General features: G+C 36.0%; 4 protein-coding genes across 5 annotated transcripts in view; 1 reads left to right on the top strand and 3 right to left on the bottom strand.

Annotated features, from left to right (window-relative positions):
* LOC307134749 (uncharacterized protein) overlaps nt 1-3,706 on the bottom strand; it is an 8,779-nt gene extending 5,073 nt beyond the window's left edge. The window contains exons 1-6 of the mRNA XM_079830746.1: nt 3,635-3,706; nt 3,330-3,503; nt 3,030-3,233; nt 2,711-2,875; nt 2,522-2,608; nt 1-731 (exon numbers count right to left, since the gene is read on the bottom strand). The exon at nt 1-731 is cut by the window's left edge and continues 298 nt beyond it. Coding sequence (XP_079686872.1) covers nt 1-731; nt 2,522-2,608; nt 2,711-2,875; nt 3,030-3,233; nt 3,330-3,483 — 1,341 coding nt within the window. The 5' untranslated portion in view covers nt 3,484-3,503; nt 3,635-3,706. The remainder of the gene's footprint in view (nt 732-2,521; nt 2,609-2,710; nt 2,876-3,029; nt 3,234-3,329; nt 3,504-3,634) is intronic.
* The window catches only part of drc1 (dynein regulatory complex subunit 1 homolog (Chlamydomonas)), a 548,506-nt gene that overhangs the window by 516,787 nt on the left and 14,217 nt on the right, over nt 1-17,502 (top strand). The window lies entirely within an intron of this gene.
* Nucleotides 6,289-8,024, bottom strand: erh (ERH mRNA splicing and mitosis factor). Its single transcript, XM_079831019.1, has 4 exons — nt 7,901-8,024; nt 7,185-7,272; nt 6,978-7,098; nt 6,289-6,884 (listed from the first exon to the last, which is right to left on the bottom strand). Exons 1-4 carry the CDS (start codon nt 7,901-7,903, stop codon nt 6,782-6,784), a joined length of 315 nt encoding a protein of 104 aa, XP_079687145.1. The 5' UTR covers nt 7,904-8,024; the 3' UTR covers nt 6,289-6,781.
* paplnb (papilin b, proteoglycan-like sulfated glycoprotein) lies at nt 8,535-16,099 on the bottom strand. Of its 2 annotated transcripts, none has more exons than XM_079831703.1 (14): nt 14,749-16,094; nt 14,605-14,658; nt 13,946-14,055; nt 13,809-13,869; nt 13,618-13,720; nt 12,879-13,009; nt 12,706-12,803; nt 11,725-11,926; nt 11,426-11,602; nt 11,190-11,340; nt 11,027-11,107; nt 10,806-10,947; nt 9,442-9,517; nt 8,535-9,321 (listed from the first exon to the last, which is right to left on the bottom strand). In XM_079831703.1, exons 2-14 carry the CDS (start codon nt 14,656-14,658, stop codon nt 9,040-9,042), a joined length of 1,668 nt encoding a protein of 555 aa, XP_079687829.1. In that variant the 5' UTR covers nt 14,749-16,094; the 3' UTR covers nt 8,535-9,039. The 2 variants fall into 2 exon arrangements, with proteins under 2 accessions (XP_079687829.1, XP_079687830.1); XM_079831704.1 differs by having other exon boundaries at nt 8,613-9,321; nt 10,806-10,917; nt 14,749-16,099.

Raw genomic sequence — 17,502 nt, 5'->3', positions numbered from 1 at the left:
TTTCACCTTCTTGAACAACTCTTTGTGATGGTGAAAGAGATGCCACTTTGAAACAGCCTTGTGAATACAAGATTTCCTTGGCATTGAGCAAGGGCAGTACCAAGAGTTTTTCTTAACATCATACGAGACCATTACTCTGCCAAGTCTGCTGTAATATGAGCGTTTTTTTTCAAACACAGACACATGCAATTTGTTGAGTTGGTCTCCTATTTGTACAGACACTGACAATGGAACTCCTTCGGCCTGAGATTCCTTCTTCAGATTAATTAATTGTTGCTTTCTTGCCTCTCCAAACCATTTCTGGTCAACCATCACACACAATGTGTCTTCTGTAAGATCAGTCTGAATTTGACCAACACGTGGACAATAGGATAAAGACTGCAAGTGGTCACACTCAAATGGCCGAATACCACTTCTGTGGGCAAAGTCTCTAGTAATGCAGCACTCATCCAATTCACACTCCGACCTTTGTGATTGTCCCCAGGTATTTTTCAAGACGTGGATTGGAGTGGATGCACCATGGAAAGACTTTTCAACAGCAAAAATTCCACTTTTGCCATCAACGCACTGGCATCTTAAATACCTTAGGGATGATACAGTCTCCTTGCATTCTGTGTGTCGTCTTTGGATGTGCTTTCTTAAGTTGTTTTTTAATAATGTCAGATTACAGTGCACACACACAACCGTTTTAGGCTTCACAGCAGCAGTCCTCAGACCTTGGTTTTCTTTTACTGGACAAGTTGGACGACGACGACAACAACAACAACAACAACAAGAACAAGAACAAGAACAAGAACAAGAACAAGAACAAGAACAAGAACAAGAACAAGAACAAGAACAAGAACAAGAACAACAACAACAACAACAACAACAACAACAACAACCTTTACTAAGTCTTTACTACTTAATGTGGCTAATGTTTTTAAGATCACTGTGCATACTGCCTTTTATACAGTAGGATTAAGGTTGCAGCGGTATAACATTTCATGGTTAAAAGTTCATGCCTTCCCATGCTATCGGAATCATTGTAAATACATTTACATTTATGCATTTAGCAGACACTTTTTTCCAAAGCGACTTACAACTTGGAATAGTATTATAGTAAATTGTATAGTATTATATAGTAAATATTAGTTTCCTAGCTAAAAGATGGGACATGAATGCCCTCTCAAGTCAAAATTTGAATGTAATGAGCTCGTAATCACAATTTCAGAAGTGGGAAGTAGGACATTTCAGATAGCACGTGAAAGCAGCATTAAACTGTAACGTTAGTTGGGGTAAAACTGTGGCTCTGCGGTCAAGACCCTTCTCGATTCAAGTCTACATCCATGTCAGCACTGAGCTGAACTAAATCATCGACTACACGTTCCAAACTAAATAGAAGGTAGTCGCTTGGTGCATGATCTATATCCTGTTAAATGCAAATCATTATCAATGGGACTTAAAGTGATAGTTCACCCAAAAATGAAAATTCTGTCATCATTTACTCACCCTCAAGTTGTTCCAAACCTTTGTAAATTTCTTTGTTCTGCTGAACACCAAAGAAGATATTTTGAAGAATGTTGGTAACCAAACAGTTAATGGACCCCTTTGACTTCCATAGTATTTTTTCCCTACTATGGAAGTCAAAGGGGTCCATTAACTGTTTGGTTACCAACATTCTTCAAAATATCTTCTTTGGTGTTCAGCAGAACAAAGAAATTTACAAAGGTTTGGAACAACGTGAGGATGAGTAAATAACAGAATTTTCATTTTTGGGTGAACTATAACTTTACAAAAACCTAATAATTATATATATATATATATATATATATATATATATATATATATATATATATATATATATATATATATATATATATATATATATATATATATATATATATATATATATATATATATATATATATATATATATATATATATATATATATATATATATAAAATTATAATAAACTTAGTATCCACAGTAGTACTACAGTGTAGCGATGATAGCAATCCTGTTAAACCAATCCTGCATTGAGAGAGGTTAGGACTGCCTATGAGACAGAAATAGCACAGTTCAAAATGATACATGACAATTTATTCATTAATTCATTTATGCATTTCTACATTTATTTAATTCTGCATTTTTATTTATTTATTCATTTATTTATACTTAAGTATTCTCGTCCTCCATATTATTGTTATATTCACCTGTAAATTCTGTTTATAGTAATAGCCATCTGTATATTTATTCACTGTATATATTCATCTGTAAATTCAGTTCTGCTTATAGTAATAACCATCTCTCTACTTATACATATTTATATATATTCAGAACATTTTTATGTCCTGCACTTACGCAACCATTGTATATCCTGCACTTGCTGCTATTGCACTTCTGGTTAGACCTAAACTGCATTTCGTTGCCTTGTACTTGTACTTGTGTAATGACAATAAAGTTGAATCTAATCTAATTGTACCGTTAAAATCTTGTACCACTGCAACCCTGATTAGTATACGTTTACCAGTCTGTTACCTGTAGAACTTTTGACATTTCCACACTGAAGCTCGGATTCTGATTCAGCTGTAACTGCTGGCTTGGTCTCCATGTTTGGAAGAGACCCTTAAAGCAATAAAAGAAATACCAGATAGAACAGATCACTCTACATGCAGAGGATTATGCCAAACAAAAATGTAATATTTTGTTTTTGTCAAGAAGTCTGACCACTGTTTGAAGAAGCGAGAGTTATCGATGTGGGATCTTGTCTTTTTGCTGTGTCACAAATCCTCCGCACTTTCAATGCAGGGCTCTCTCGCATGCAGGAGTCCGATCCAAACCTCTTTGTTCCGGAGGTGTTGTGGATGTGCTCCTGCTGTATGCTCAAACCCACTACAAAATGAAAAATTATTCATATAAATAATTTGATGAAGTGATTCAAACATTGAATTATCAAATAATTTATCGCTCGACCTCAAATCTCTAAATCAAAATATTTAAACAGTTTTAAGACAACGAAAGACATTGCTATTGTCTATTCAATTACCTGTGGTGTCTTTATTCATGACATTCTTATGATTGTCTGATGTAGTGAGTGAAGCAACTCCTGGTTCACCGACATCACAAGGTTCAGGGTGGCTTGATATGTGAGTCATTAATTGTGACCTATTAATAACGGTCTTCTCACAAAAACAGCAGTGAAAATGTGACCTTGCTCGGCACTGGCCGCTGCATTTGATAATAAGGAAATCTGAAAATGTAAGAACTAAGCACATTACCAAGCAAACTTAATTTATAACTATAGTAGTAAATAGAAATAACCAGTTTGGGAAAAAAAACCACAAACCTTTGTATTTTACTGCTGCTTCAAAATGTCTACGAACATGGATCTGTACCATGTGAGCAATTGAGTTCGTAAAGTCACAAAATGGGCACAGTTTATGAGTAGACTTCATATACACCTCATGTTCTGCTCTGGTTACGACGGTGTGGTGCGTCATGTTTTTATAGAAAAGATTTTCTAAAGTAGAAAAATACAGTTTAATTTTATTATGGGATATGCTTCAGAAATTATACTCCAGATTCGACTCTCGACCACCGTGCTAAACGTTTAAATATAGCTATATTAACTTACACAGCCATTTTACTCACCTCGTTCAATCAACTTGCTGTCTCGTTACTATTACTGCTGTTGCTTTCTACCGTTCTGCCATAGGTTTCGACGTAAACTGCCCCCTGCTGGGTCGGAGCAAAATGTCAAAGGCGGGAAAATAAAATATAGGCGGGGCGACACGTGTCGCTCCGCCTCGATGTGTCGCCCCGCCCCAATCGTCCAGACTGCACTCTGGGGTTACTCACGGGGTTTCCTGTGCTGCAGGCGCAGGGCCGCCGCCACAGTTTAAAGACACAGTGCGCCAAAATGACCAGCGCAGACACACGGGTGTTTCGTAACATCAAACACTCACTGCTGGTGAAAGGGAAGAAGGGACATGGAGAGGAATGTGAATGAGGGTGAAAGTAAGCGCAGCATGCGCAGCTCCGTAAGCGAGTGACTGCTGGAGCGCTACATTGTAGTTGCATTAACAGCCATTATAAGTAACAGAAGCAGCCGCTGTTGGAAAAACAGGTATGCTCTGCTATGCTTTGGAACATCCCTATCACAGTCAAAATGGTCAGTCATAACAAGGTTGCACCAGCGAATAGATTATATAACTATAAATGAATTACAAACTACATTTTTAGTGTTGCTTGCCCATGCAAAACTCACCAGCACAATGCCATGGTGTTGCAAGCTGCCAGGGCATTGCTATTTTGTTTATAGTCTGACTGGTTGCTTCGGTGTTGTGGGTGGTTGACATGGTTAAGGTGATGGCATTTAATAAATTACCTGAAAAGGTTATAGTCTGCATGAAATTGAAATTCACAATTTTCTAAATGCATCTTAATGACCTTGTGAACGTTTCATCCACGCATGTTTCAATTTTACTTATTTTTTTAGCAATGTTACCGGGCAGTGTTGCTTGGGCACTTTCCCATTGAGAATGGGCAACAAATTTCTATCTATATTTTATATCGGCCGTGGGCCCTGTGTCTCTCACCTGGTTGCCCATTGATGGCAAAATTGCTCAAAAAGTTGCCCTGTATCATCACCTTCAGAAACCACTACTGTCAGTATCTCTGAAATCTGAATGAATTCAAAAATGTTTGAAAGCATAAACTTGATGAGACTTTGATATCAATAATATGGTAGACCTACAACAGGACTAAGGAAAATATAATTATTTCTGACCCCCAAGTATGACAAATGATTTTTATTGAATACTGATGAAGCATCTAATGAAAATAATATGGTAAAAAGTTTTGTTTTGAATAAAAATAATGGAAATATAAAAGAATTGACCTGATGATATGATAACATTACAGTCAGTCTACATTTTTCCAATGCCAATTGGCCTAAGAAACCTGTGCACATTATAAGTAGTATCACACAGATCAAGCTAGACTGTCCAGCTTGCAAATCTGTTACAAAATACAAATGGTTGCTGCTTTATCTTACACTTGTATCTAGTGTTATTGTGTTCATAGTACTTTGATGCCTTGTACTCAGCTGTTTCCTTAGTTACCCAGCAACAAGTTACTTTGGTATACTTTCCAAGAACAATGCAAGTACACAGTGTGATCATGTAACGAACAGAACAGAATTAAACCTTTTGGAGTTTTCAATACAGCACCAAGCATGATCACAAATGTCACTCCAATGGGTATTGGCAACTAGTGGTCTCAGTCATTACACAATTACTGTTAATGCAGTTTAATGCTTCTTTACAGGACAAAGGTTGTATAGATTCTTTCGAAATTAAAATGAAGGCAAAAACATGTTTTTCCACATCAATAGAAAAGGTTGCTTATAGACAGCAAAGAACCCATAAGAGTTTTTGTACAACAGGTAGGGGGGTTGGGTTGACTTGTGTATTTCACAAGAATTTGTTCTGCAAGATCTTATTTGAACAATTACCAAAACAGGACAGTCATGCCACAGTGTGCTTTGAAAAACAGGATGGTCATGCATTTGTTTGAGAAGATAGCTCCTTCTTTTAGACAGAAACTTTCCCCCATGTTCCTTAACAAATGAGGTGGTTTTCAGTGAAATCTTTTTAACCTTGGCCAGGGTACAAAATTGTGACATCTATTTAAGTTTTGAAACACACAAGGTCTGAGTATCCTTAATTTGACAGCATATCTGTTAAATCCTACACAATGGAGCATATAAAGAGGAGCAGTCATGTATACGTTTACCCTCAACTCTTGAATCAAGAGCTCTCAAATGCTTAGTATCACTCATTCTGACAGGGAGCATAAATGTACAATACCAGAAAAGGCTTTTAAAATTCAAATTGTAAATTTCTGGCATACAACATACAAAATTATTCAAACGTTTGGGGTGGGTAAGATTTTTTTATGTTTTTAAAAAGAAGTCTCCTATGATCATATTTATTTGGTCTAAAAAGAGTAAAAAAGCAATATTGTGGTTATTATATTACAATTTAAAATAAAAGCTGAATTTTTCAGCAGCCATTACTGCAGTCTTGTCACATGATCCTTCAGAAAACATTCTATGCTGATTTAATGCTCAAGAAACATTTATTACCAATGCTGAAAACAGTTGAGCTGCTTAATATTTTTTCAGGATTCAAAAGAAAAGCATTTATTTGAAATATAAATATTTTTGTAACATTATAAATGTCGTTGTCACTTTTGATACATTTAATAGTTCCTTCTTGGGTGAAAAGAAAACTACTGACATTAAGATTTTGTGAGAAATTTTTATTATTTTCCAGTGGTGACTACTGGATACATACACAAAACAGAGAGGGCCAACAAAACTTGTAACAGTATTGAGGACAAAAGTTGGGATACAAGATGAGTCAGAACCATCTTCATAATCTGAAATGTGTAAGTTTTATACTTTACTGAATGAAAAAAAATTAAACCACAATAAAAAAAACACAAGAAAATACATCAATTGAGAGGTATTGGGAAAAAAATTTAAAACGGTTTCCCCCCAAATTTACCCTCTAGTCTGATAAATATCCCAAGTCCCTAACTCCGGTTACAAAAATGCGATTTAAAATGCAAAATATTTTCAATCTATTCTTTGACATACTGACTGAATAGACATGCATTCAACAAAATCTGAACTAAGCGGCATCACTTCACCACTTTGTTCCTCTTGTGATGTAGCGTAGTTCTGATACAGTTGGGGACTAGCCTTAGAAATAATTAAGCCTTTTACACTCCTTATTTTCCTGCCTGCTGGGCTTGACGCCTCAGCAGCACGTAGATCTTTTCTTTGATCCAGTCTTTGTTGTAAGGCTGGTAGGTTTGTGTGTCTGCTCTGTACCTGTTTAAATGACCAGAGAGAGAGAAATTTACATTATTGACGAGATCTCATGTGTTAGTTATGCACTGTCATGTAAAAAGTGTGATTACTTACACAAGACAGCTGAGGTCAGCAAGATCATCAACAAAGTCGAATAACTGGCTTATGTCATATGTGATGGAGGGACTGTTGGGATTCATCCTCTTCAGATGTTCTTCATACATCTTACAGACTCCTTTTTGTTGGAGGGGGAGATTAAGAATCAAACGCATTCAAATAGTTCACAACATTAATTTCTAATCCATTAAAAATTAAACCTACCTTCCATGCATTCGTTGACAGACTCATAGTCTGCATATGTTCTGCCTTCTGGTCTCTTGGTGGGCTGCACCAGCAGAATCGTGTGAGACTGAAGAAAGAAAGAAAAACAAGCGTTAACAAGCTATACATATTAAAGAACAAAAATACATAAAAACTGAATTAGAAAGACTGTAAATATAAATTCTCCAGAAATTATCTAATTATGTGGAGCCCCCTACAGCTAGTAATTTGCTAATGCTATTTGACATCTGACTGTGAGATTAATAGGTCATATTTATATTAAATGGATGACATCTTAATCTGATATTCACGTTTGGCATATGAAAGTGACATTAAATATAACTTGCTCAAATGTTCACACGGAATCTCTGCAATAAGACCCTGAAATCACCAGCTGTTGGACTCCAACCCTCCCCCAAAACAAAACAGTATCGATGCTTCTTTCAAAGACAGATACTACCACGAACGAACTTAAAAATGAGTTTGTTTTAACTCACACCTTAAATAAAGTGCTTAACTTTGTAGTAAGAGAATTTAGAAATATTCAAGCGGACTTTAATTTCCTGTATATTCGACGTTGTCTTGCAACACTGCTGCTAGCTAAGTTACCCGCTTATTTTTGAACGTGTCAACGCAGACGATAAAACACGGTTTTCTAACAAGACAAACGACAATAATACACACCATAATATAAAATATTGCACTAAAATACGTACCATATCTGCTCCTGGTATCTAAAAGTCGCGATGAATGATGTGCTAACCGCTGACGGCTATTCACTGAGAGCAGCAACAGAAAGAGCATAAATGTGCAACGAACATGCACTTCCGGCTGTGGTTATGACGATTTGGCCTTTCAAAATAAAAGCGTTTGTCGCGCTTACACAAAAGTGCATTTATTTGTATGAATTTATTTTGACACCAAAATGTTTAAACACTATTAAAATTATAGGGCTGTGAGGATTTGGATTTGGAATTGCATTGTATTATCAGCAAATAATGGCTAAAGGACCCTTAGAAGCTATATTTTGTTATTTTTTTGCAACAATATGTAAATATATGAATATATTTTGTGTTAGATGTTATATACTGTGGACTTTTAATGTCCGTGTTTTTGCTTTGTGTGTGTGTGTTTGTGCATGTGTGTTTATACCATCATTTTAATAATTTTCTTCATTTTGACTTTACATTTGGTATTTGTTTTTAGGGTAACATTCTGTCCAGGGACTACAGACACAAAATAGCCTGTAAGCGAACTCAGGCACATTTACTGTAATGTTTATTCATGTGCACTGTCCCAGTTAAATACACAAATAAAAATTATAAAAAATAAAATAAATCTGCATGTAATATCGTTGCCCATTCTGTAGGCTACACAATATTTATTTATGTTAATTCTTGGGTGGACTCATAAACAATCATTGTTCTTAGTTTGTGTTAACATTTTAATGGCTTAGCAAGAGTATACAATTGAAGTACAAAGTATATGTATAAGTATATGGATATAGAAACAGAAAGAAAGAGGAAATGATTTTAGCTTAATTCTAAACAGCAAATTTATTTTCATGAAATTGATGAAACTTCTTGAGATTGAAATGAGTAAAAAAAAAAAAAAACTTGCTGTTTTGATGCTGTCATGTTTGACAAATACTATAAAGTGAATGTGTTTATTTGAACCACAATAAAAAGTGTGAGGGGGCAATAAATCACAAATTAATGTTAGTGTAAACCCAAGATGACTTTCATATCAGCCAGCGTATAATTACCATGTGCACCGTTGAATAAATTGTTGTTTGGTCTACATGTATGTGAGTTGGATTTGTTGTAGGATGGCAATGACTCTTCTTTTAACCCCTTTATGCACGGGATCTCATTCTATAACCTCTGACCCCGTTGATCACTCTCCTGGATGTTGATTCTCTTGGGGCAAGGCCTCTGGCAGAAGTCGTACATGTTCGCTCACATTCCCCTTTGGAGAGAAAGTTATTGCCATTTCCTTGGCAACCACCGTACCAGAAATGTGAGCAAGATCCAGAGGAATGATCAAAGTAGAAACGAGATGACCATTCATAGCAGGTCCCAACATCTCGTGATAAAGAGCACACACTAGCAGAGGGTTGATGGACTGGACTATAGTCCTAAAAACAAAAGCAATAATGTGTTGGAAAGAGTGTTCATTCAATTCAATACAAATTATATGATTATAGATGAAGCATAAATGAAAATACTGAGTGTGAAAATTAAATGAGCTATTATACCCTATAGGGGGAATCAGGACATCCTGCTCTTCCAAGACCATGAGCAGCTGTTACTCCATCCAGGCAGCAGCCATATCTATAATCACACAGACACACACAACAAGTCTTCATTATATTGAATGGATCAAAATTGGACTTTATTAAAATGATAGTCCACTCAAAATTCCAAACCTGTATGACTTTTTTATTCTGTGGAACATTACAGAACATATTTTGAAGAATGTTGGTAACCAAACAGTTTCGGTTCCCGTTGACTTCTATTTTATGTACAAAAAATTAAATGGAAGTCAATGGGAACCAAAACTGTTTGGGTTTCACAGAAGAAAGACAGTCATACAGGTTTGGAATGACATGAGAGTGAATAAATAATGATGGACTATCCCTTTAAAATAGACTGTCAGTGATTTTTTTTTATTATATATATATATTAATCTTAGTATAAACAAGATTTTTAAACTACTGTTTTTTTTATAATAGTATACTACTATAAAATATCGTTACACCCCTATATATACAGTATATGTTTATATTTATATCGGTCAAAAGATTGGAAACATTACTATTTTTTACTCTTATGCTAATCACGCCTGCATTTATTTGATCAAAAATACAGAAAAAACAGTAATATTGTGAAATATTAGGCTATTACAATTTAACATTTTGGTTTTCTATTTTAATATAGTTTAAAATATAATTTATTTCTGTGATGCAAAGATGAATTTTCAACAGCCATTTCTCCAGTCTTCAGTGTCACATGATCCTTCAGAAATCATTCAAATATGATGATTTATTATCAATATTGGAAACAGTTGTTGCTTAATATATTTATTATATATTAACCTGAGATACTTTTTTTTCAGGATCCTTTTATGATTAAAAAAATTAAAAAGAACAGCATTTATTTAAATAAAATATAAATCTTTAGTAACAATATACACTACGTTCAAAAGTTCAGTAATTAAAAAAAAAAAGAAATTAATACTTTTATTCAGCAAAGGATGTGTTAAATTAATAAAAAGTGAGAGTAAAGATTGGTATTGTTATAAAAGATTTATATTGTGAATAAATGCTGTTCTTTTTAACTTTTTATTTGTCAGTGAATCCTGAAAAAAATATCACAGGTTCCAAAAAAATATTAAGCACTGTTTCCAACATTGATCATAACTGAGTATCAAATCAGCATATTAGAATAATTTCTGAAGGTTCAATATATATATATATATAATAGTGATCTTAGTAGAAACAAGTATTACTTTTTTTAATAATACTACTGCTACAAAATATCAGTGATCAAAGTTTTTCCATGTGTGTGGGCAGATTATATGACTATTTAGTATTTATGTATTATATATATATATATATACCTGGACCTATGACAGTCATTGGGGGCACAGCCTTCTCCACGAGACCCAGAGGCAGCAGTGTGGCCATCAGGACAGCACCCGTAATATGACTGGGCACAATGCGGACCAGTCACTGTGGGGTATAGATCGCTTGGTCTGTGAACTGTCCATAGAGCAAATGTAGAGCAAGAATCAGCACATATACAATACAAATAAGGACATATTTGTGACAGCTTTTTAACCTGAGGCTGCATCATGGGTGTGAGGCACAAATCCAAGCAAGGAGCTCTCGTAACCACTAGGGTCCTGCACGCTGGGCACCACTAAACCAATGCAACAAACACAAGGACAAAATGACTGCCTCATAGCACATAGCACACAGTCGATGACCATGAATAAACTCACTTTGTGCACCAGGGCAGGGCTGTGTGTTGCAGTTTTCTGCAGCATGAGGTCTGCTCAGAGAAGCACATCTATCATCTGCATATTGATTGTGATCCAAATCCATGCATACCACTCTGCGCTCGCGAGTACCAGTTCCACAGCTACGAGTACACTGAAGGAGACAGAGAGAGAAAAATAGGCTACTTAAAACGGATTGGCTTTCTCCTTTATTTCCTTCCTCTCCTTCCTTTTCTCACCAAGCTGAAGTCATTGGTGTAATATCGAAAAACTTGGTGGCAAGCTGGTCTCTGACAGGATCTGATCTCATGTGGACGTGTGAGACCCCTGCATTGGTGCTCAGAGACACGCTCTCCTCTGCCACCGACACAGAACACCTCCCGCGTCTGCTGTCCCTCACCACACGTCACTGAACACTGCAGGAAACAACAGAATAGCACTATAATCGATGTTATAAATAAAAGAGCAACACCTGCCAAAAAAATATGTGTAAGTATGTGTGCATCTATAAATAAATATAAATGGAATAATTACATACATCACCAAAAGGACCGACACTGTACTCGGAACAGGGGTGCTGGTTGCAGGACAACTGGGTAGTTGGTTTCCTGAGGCCTTGTGCAATGCAGTGAGATTCATCCACTGTTGCTGATGTTCTCTCATCAATACAGTATACAGAACGGGTCTGCACGCCCCCACCACAGTGAAGAGAACACTCTGAATAGGTGCCGTATGTGTACCTACAAACACAATATATAAAGATATATAGTGACTATTAAGATATACTTGTCGGATCCTAGAGAGTTGGTGATAAAACCTCACCACTAACGCACAAACAGCCTGTCTGGAACACGCATGATACAAACAATGAAAATGATAGAAAGTCCTGCACAGAGGGATTTTGAGCCATTCCTCTTCCAAAACAGTGGCCAGGTCACCATGTGATGCTGGTGGAGGAAAAGGCTTTCTGACTTGCTCCCCCAAAATAACCCAAAGTGGCTCAAATTATTTAGATCTGGTGATCAGGCCATGGGAGATGTTCAACTTGACTTTCATGTTCATTTAACCATTCTGTCTCCAGTCTTGCTGTGTGTATTGGTGCATTATCGTGCTGATACATGGCACCCCTTCAGGGTACAATGTTTGAACCATTAGGTGCAGATGTTCCTCTAGAAAGGTTCGGTGTACTAGCATGGGCATCACTGGTTCTCCTCCGTGCTTCACTATGGGCACGCAACAGCCCGGGTCTTTTGAACTATGATATGTCTCCCATTATGTTGTGTGGATTGCAATATGCAATAATAGCTGTGCTATTGCTTTGCTAATTCAACCTTCACAATCCGCTCTTACTGATGGAAGGTAAAATAAGCGAAGATTTGCCACCAGGCCGCACATATATAGGCGTGAATCATCCAACACTATATCGCCCATTGTTTCAGTTCCATTGTCCAACCCCTGTATACATTTCATCATAGATGCATACATATATCACACATACACCAAAACAAACATAAATTACCTGTAGGTGTCCAGATGGGCAGCAGCCCCAGGGCCATGTCTAGAGGTGACAGGAATAGAGTGATCCTCAAAAGCCACAATCTCCCCATGGCTCACCGCCTTTAAGCAGAGATAAGGGTGTTAGAATGAAATGTTTGTGTGTGTGGTTTTGAGCTGTAGTCAGTGTACACGTACTCTGCAGACACCCTCCACACAGACGTCTCTGCGGCCCACATAGCACAGTGTGCCGTCCACCACAGTGGGTCTGTGACGGTAGTAGAAGTTCTCTCCTCTGGGCACACACACCAGCTCACACGGGTTGGAAGCTGGACCAAAACACAACAAGGTCATGTGACTACATTAAGAGCCACATCTTTACATCAGTCTACTGAACTTCCTGAGGAAGGTTTTTTTATTAAAACAAAATATGAAAGCATCCAGAACTTAACCATACATTACATCTAATTATGTTTTGAAGACTTAGTTTGTGTGCAAACTGTTATTTAACAAATTAATGCTCCAATTTAAGTCTATGTGAAAATTATATTTTAGACAAATCATTTTGTTTGCATTTAGTATTTTTGTCTTGTTTCTCATAAATAATGTCTAAACATCCTTCAAAATAATAATTTTATGGAAAGCAAATTTCATGATTTAATAACAACAATTGTTTTCTTGTTTTTCTTGCACATTTACTGAGGTTTATGGTTAAAATGAGTGAAAAAAATTAATGGAAAAAAATTGTGTGTGTGTGTGGGGGTGAAAATTTTATCTAATCAGTTCATTAATTTATTTAGCACTTTATTTAATTTTGTATTTGTTAAATTCAGCTATCTACCATAAAATAGTATAGCTCAAATATACAAATAAACTTCCTAACGTCCTCACATAAAAACTTTTTAATCAATAAAATGAAACACTTTGTGTAATATACCTCCATAATACGGCTTCCAGGTGTAACGTTTTCCCTGGAACTCCATTCGGTCAAACTGAGAACACTGTTCTTCACGAAAATCTCGAGCTCCAACAGGGCATTCCTTTACAGAGGAGAAAAGTTATAGCGCTCTAAAACACTTATATTAAAACATAGTGTGTGAACATTTGATTGTGTATGAAGTTGTTTACCTGTGTGTTACAGAGTTTGTAGGACTTGGATGGTCCCACGCAATTGTGTCCACCATCCGTCCTTAATAATAAAAGATAGAAGATGAGTTATGAAGGCTATAAAAAAAAGGTTGCTAAACACACAGGTGCTCACCCACCTCATGGTGTTGCAGACCCTGGTTCTCACAGCCACTCCAGTGCCACATGTGCGGCTGCAGGCTCCATACGGGCCATACTCACCCCAGTAATCATCAGACGGCTGCCTCACCTACAGCAAACACACTATCTATCATGGTGGGGACAAATTCCCTTGACAAACCTATTATGGATCCCTTAAAAAGTCTTGGTGAAAAGAATATAAATGTAGTTGATCTAATCCCAGCCAACTGGGAACATTCCCACAACTTTCACTAATGTTTATGTAAATGTTAAGATATAACATTTATATAAAGTTCTTATAACATTATTAATATTTTATATGCGTTTGCATGTTGTTGAGAGCACATTCTTGAAATGGCTTGATGTTTTTACTTTCTCATAAACGCTGTTCTCGTAAACATGTATGATGTTATTTACTTGATAAATGTTGACAATAAGCTTTTTGGAATATTAAAAATAAATGTTCAAAGAATGATATATGTTCAATAAAAGGTTAAGAGAATGTACTTACACTATCATAGCATTTGAAATAACATTAATCACAGCAAGAAAACTGGACATTTTAGAAACATTGCCAATCCCTGTTCCAACAACATTTTTAGAACATACATACATTAATTCTTGAGCACGTGTTTCGTGTTAATGTTGTTTTACTCACACAGAAAACTGATGTGATTAAGCACAAGATCCCGAGAAGAGAGTGGAGCATCATCTTCAACACACAAAAAATATATTTTTTTAAGACATTTTTGCTGACCATAAATTCACAAAACATTGAAACATTTATAATGAATAGTCTTACCTTCTCACTGTCTTCCAAGTTCACTCAGTCACAGCAGGACAGTTGTGACACTGATGGCCATTCACTTAAGACTGACTATCTCTTCCTTTGTGCACACGTACACAAACTTAGCAATACACACTCATATCAGGTTACAATTAACCCCTCTTGGAAGACAATATCATGCCTGACTACTGCAAAAATCGGATTTAGTCTGAGATCTTGATCACACGTCATCATTCATAATTATTTGGTAAAAATGAAAAACAGTTCTCATTCTAAACAATATCTGTTTATTTAGACCAGTTCCAATAATCATTTTATAATTTTGCAGTGCTTTGGAAGAAAGGTCAGAGGTCAAGTGTACATAGGGTTTTTCACAATACATGTTTCAAATCAATCAGCTTTACATAAAGATACAAGTCCTGCAAGAGGCTTTTCACTTGTCACTGTTTACTAATGGGGGCATAGCCCCAAAATATCATTATGAAAGCCTAATTGTGTGATGTGTGACAGATCTCACAGTGAGATTGTTTTCAATTGTCTAACCAAAGATGTTCCCCTTAGTGCCACTAAACATATAGCATTAAATCATAGGGGTGGAAGCGCTCTGTGACACTCAACCCTCCAAGGTGCTATTTTAGTCCCTTTCACTTTTCAGCAACCAAAATGACAGTCAGTGGTTGCCACTGTGAAGGAGTCATTTACCTACAGAATTGGCTTAACTTCCACCCCAACAGCTAAGATCCAAAGACCACGTATACTACTTATAGAAAGAAAATGCTCTGATACTTGAATCAACAAGCTGAATTGCTTAGGTGCCAGTAACATTTCAAAAGGGAGATCTGTAAAAGTAATTTTGTGGATGTTAAAATATTTTCTTCTTATGTAGAGACAACGAAGTAAGCCATGTTGATTACCCTGAAAACTGTAAAAACAAATATGTCTCCGATCACTGCATGTCTACAGTTCTATCAGAGCTGTCGGTTGAGCTTCTCAGTCTGCCTTTCTTTGGCATCCAAAGCGTATTTGGTGTCCTGGAGGTCCTCGATGGTCTCCAAGGCCTCCTGCAGCTCCTTGTCAAGGGCATTGTATTTCTCAGTCAGTATTCTGTTCTCCAAGCGGAGCTCCGTGATGTGGCGACTCAGCTCCAGGTTGTAATGGCCACAGTGTTCACGGAGCTGCTCCACCTCTCTCAGCAGGACCTCCATACTCCTCATCAGAGTCTCCAACTTATCCTGCTGTTGTGTCATACTGTTGTGCTGCTTTTTGTGCTTCTGTCCTGTATAATAAAACAAATGAGAGGAAAATGGATACAGAAACACGGACCAACACAGACTGCAATCCTCTCTCGCTGCTCCCTGACTAATTTGTTAAATCCAGTTTGTTTAATCCTCTCCTTGTTTAAGCTCTTTCTCCCTGCTACTCTCTTGTTTTTCTTATATATATATATATATATATATATATATATATATATATATATATATATATATATATATATATATATATATATATATATATATATATATATATATATATATATATATATATATATATATATATATATATATATATATATATATATATATATATATATAATTGTAAAACAAAAATACAATTCTTGACTGTTAACTGAAATAAAATAGTTGAGGTTATACTAAAATAGCTATAAATACTAGACTACAAATAAAAAAATAATTAAAACTAAATAGAAATTACTAGTAAACCTATAGGCCTAACAATTAAAAAAGCACATAAAATGACTAAGACCTAAACTAAAATGAAAATAACTAAATTAATATTGTGAATACTACTAAAACAGCACTGTCCAACATAGCAAAATATCATCAAAAATCTCCTTAAAAATCATAAAAATCACTAATACGTATTACAACTGCCTGCCCAACAGTATAAAATGCTGGGTTGTTTTAACTGTTGAGTTAAAAAATTTAATTTTAAATTTAAATGACATTGCTGGATATAGAATAAACAATTAAATGCATAAACAACAGCAGATGTGATTTACTAGGCAAAAACATGGCACAGCTGGGCTAAATATTGTTTTAATGTGTTAGCCATATTACAGAGTGACAGCTGCATTTACACCAAAAATACGGATTCTGATTGGATGAATCAACTGCCTTTAATATAATTAACAACATCAAAGTTATGGAAAGTGTTTTCGCCTCCCTTTATTTTGCTACCCAAACTATGTATGATTACGAATAGCTGCATTTATTATTTGCATTCAGTTGCGTTTTATTCCTGCTGAACAGACCTTTCCAAATTTTTGGGTTGTGAGAACTAAAGGACATTCTGCAATTTTTTCAGTTGGTAATCCCCTTTCTAACATGCGTGGATGCACACACATACAGTAAATGCCCTTTAAAGACTGATGAACTTTGGTCTATGTGCATCATCAAGTTGAATGATGTCAATAATGATCAGTCAAGCAAATATGTGATCAGGATCATAATGTGATCAGTCAAGCAAAGTTAAAAGCGCTCTGTGCTAAATGTTAATCCATCATAATCACCAAGGTGATTACCATGCCAATACTTTAGCTCCAGACGTTATGACTGCTTATCCCGTACACTGTCAATATGGTCCTCTCAAAATAGTCACTATACTAAAAAAGAGCCCCAGGGCATAGTCTACTCTGTTATAAGAGATTTCTATTGTAATGAAAGTGCAAAAGGCTCATTTGGATAGTGAGAGAATAGTGTGCAGCTATAAAAAGAGAAGTCACGTTAGATTAAGTCTGATGCCTAGTCT

This window comes from Gobio gobio (genome assembly GCF_949357685.1).
Source record: "Gobio gobio genome assembly, chromosome: 12".
NCBI classification, from domain to species: Eukaryota; Metazoa; Chordata; class Actinopteri; order Cypriniformes; family Gobionidae; genus Gobio; species Gobio gobio.
The sequence above is the reverse complement of the archived record's forward strand: the minus strand, read 5'-3'. Positions and strand labels throughout refer to the sequence as shown.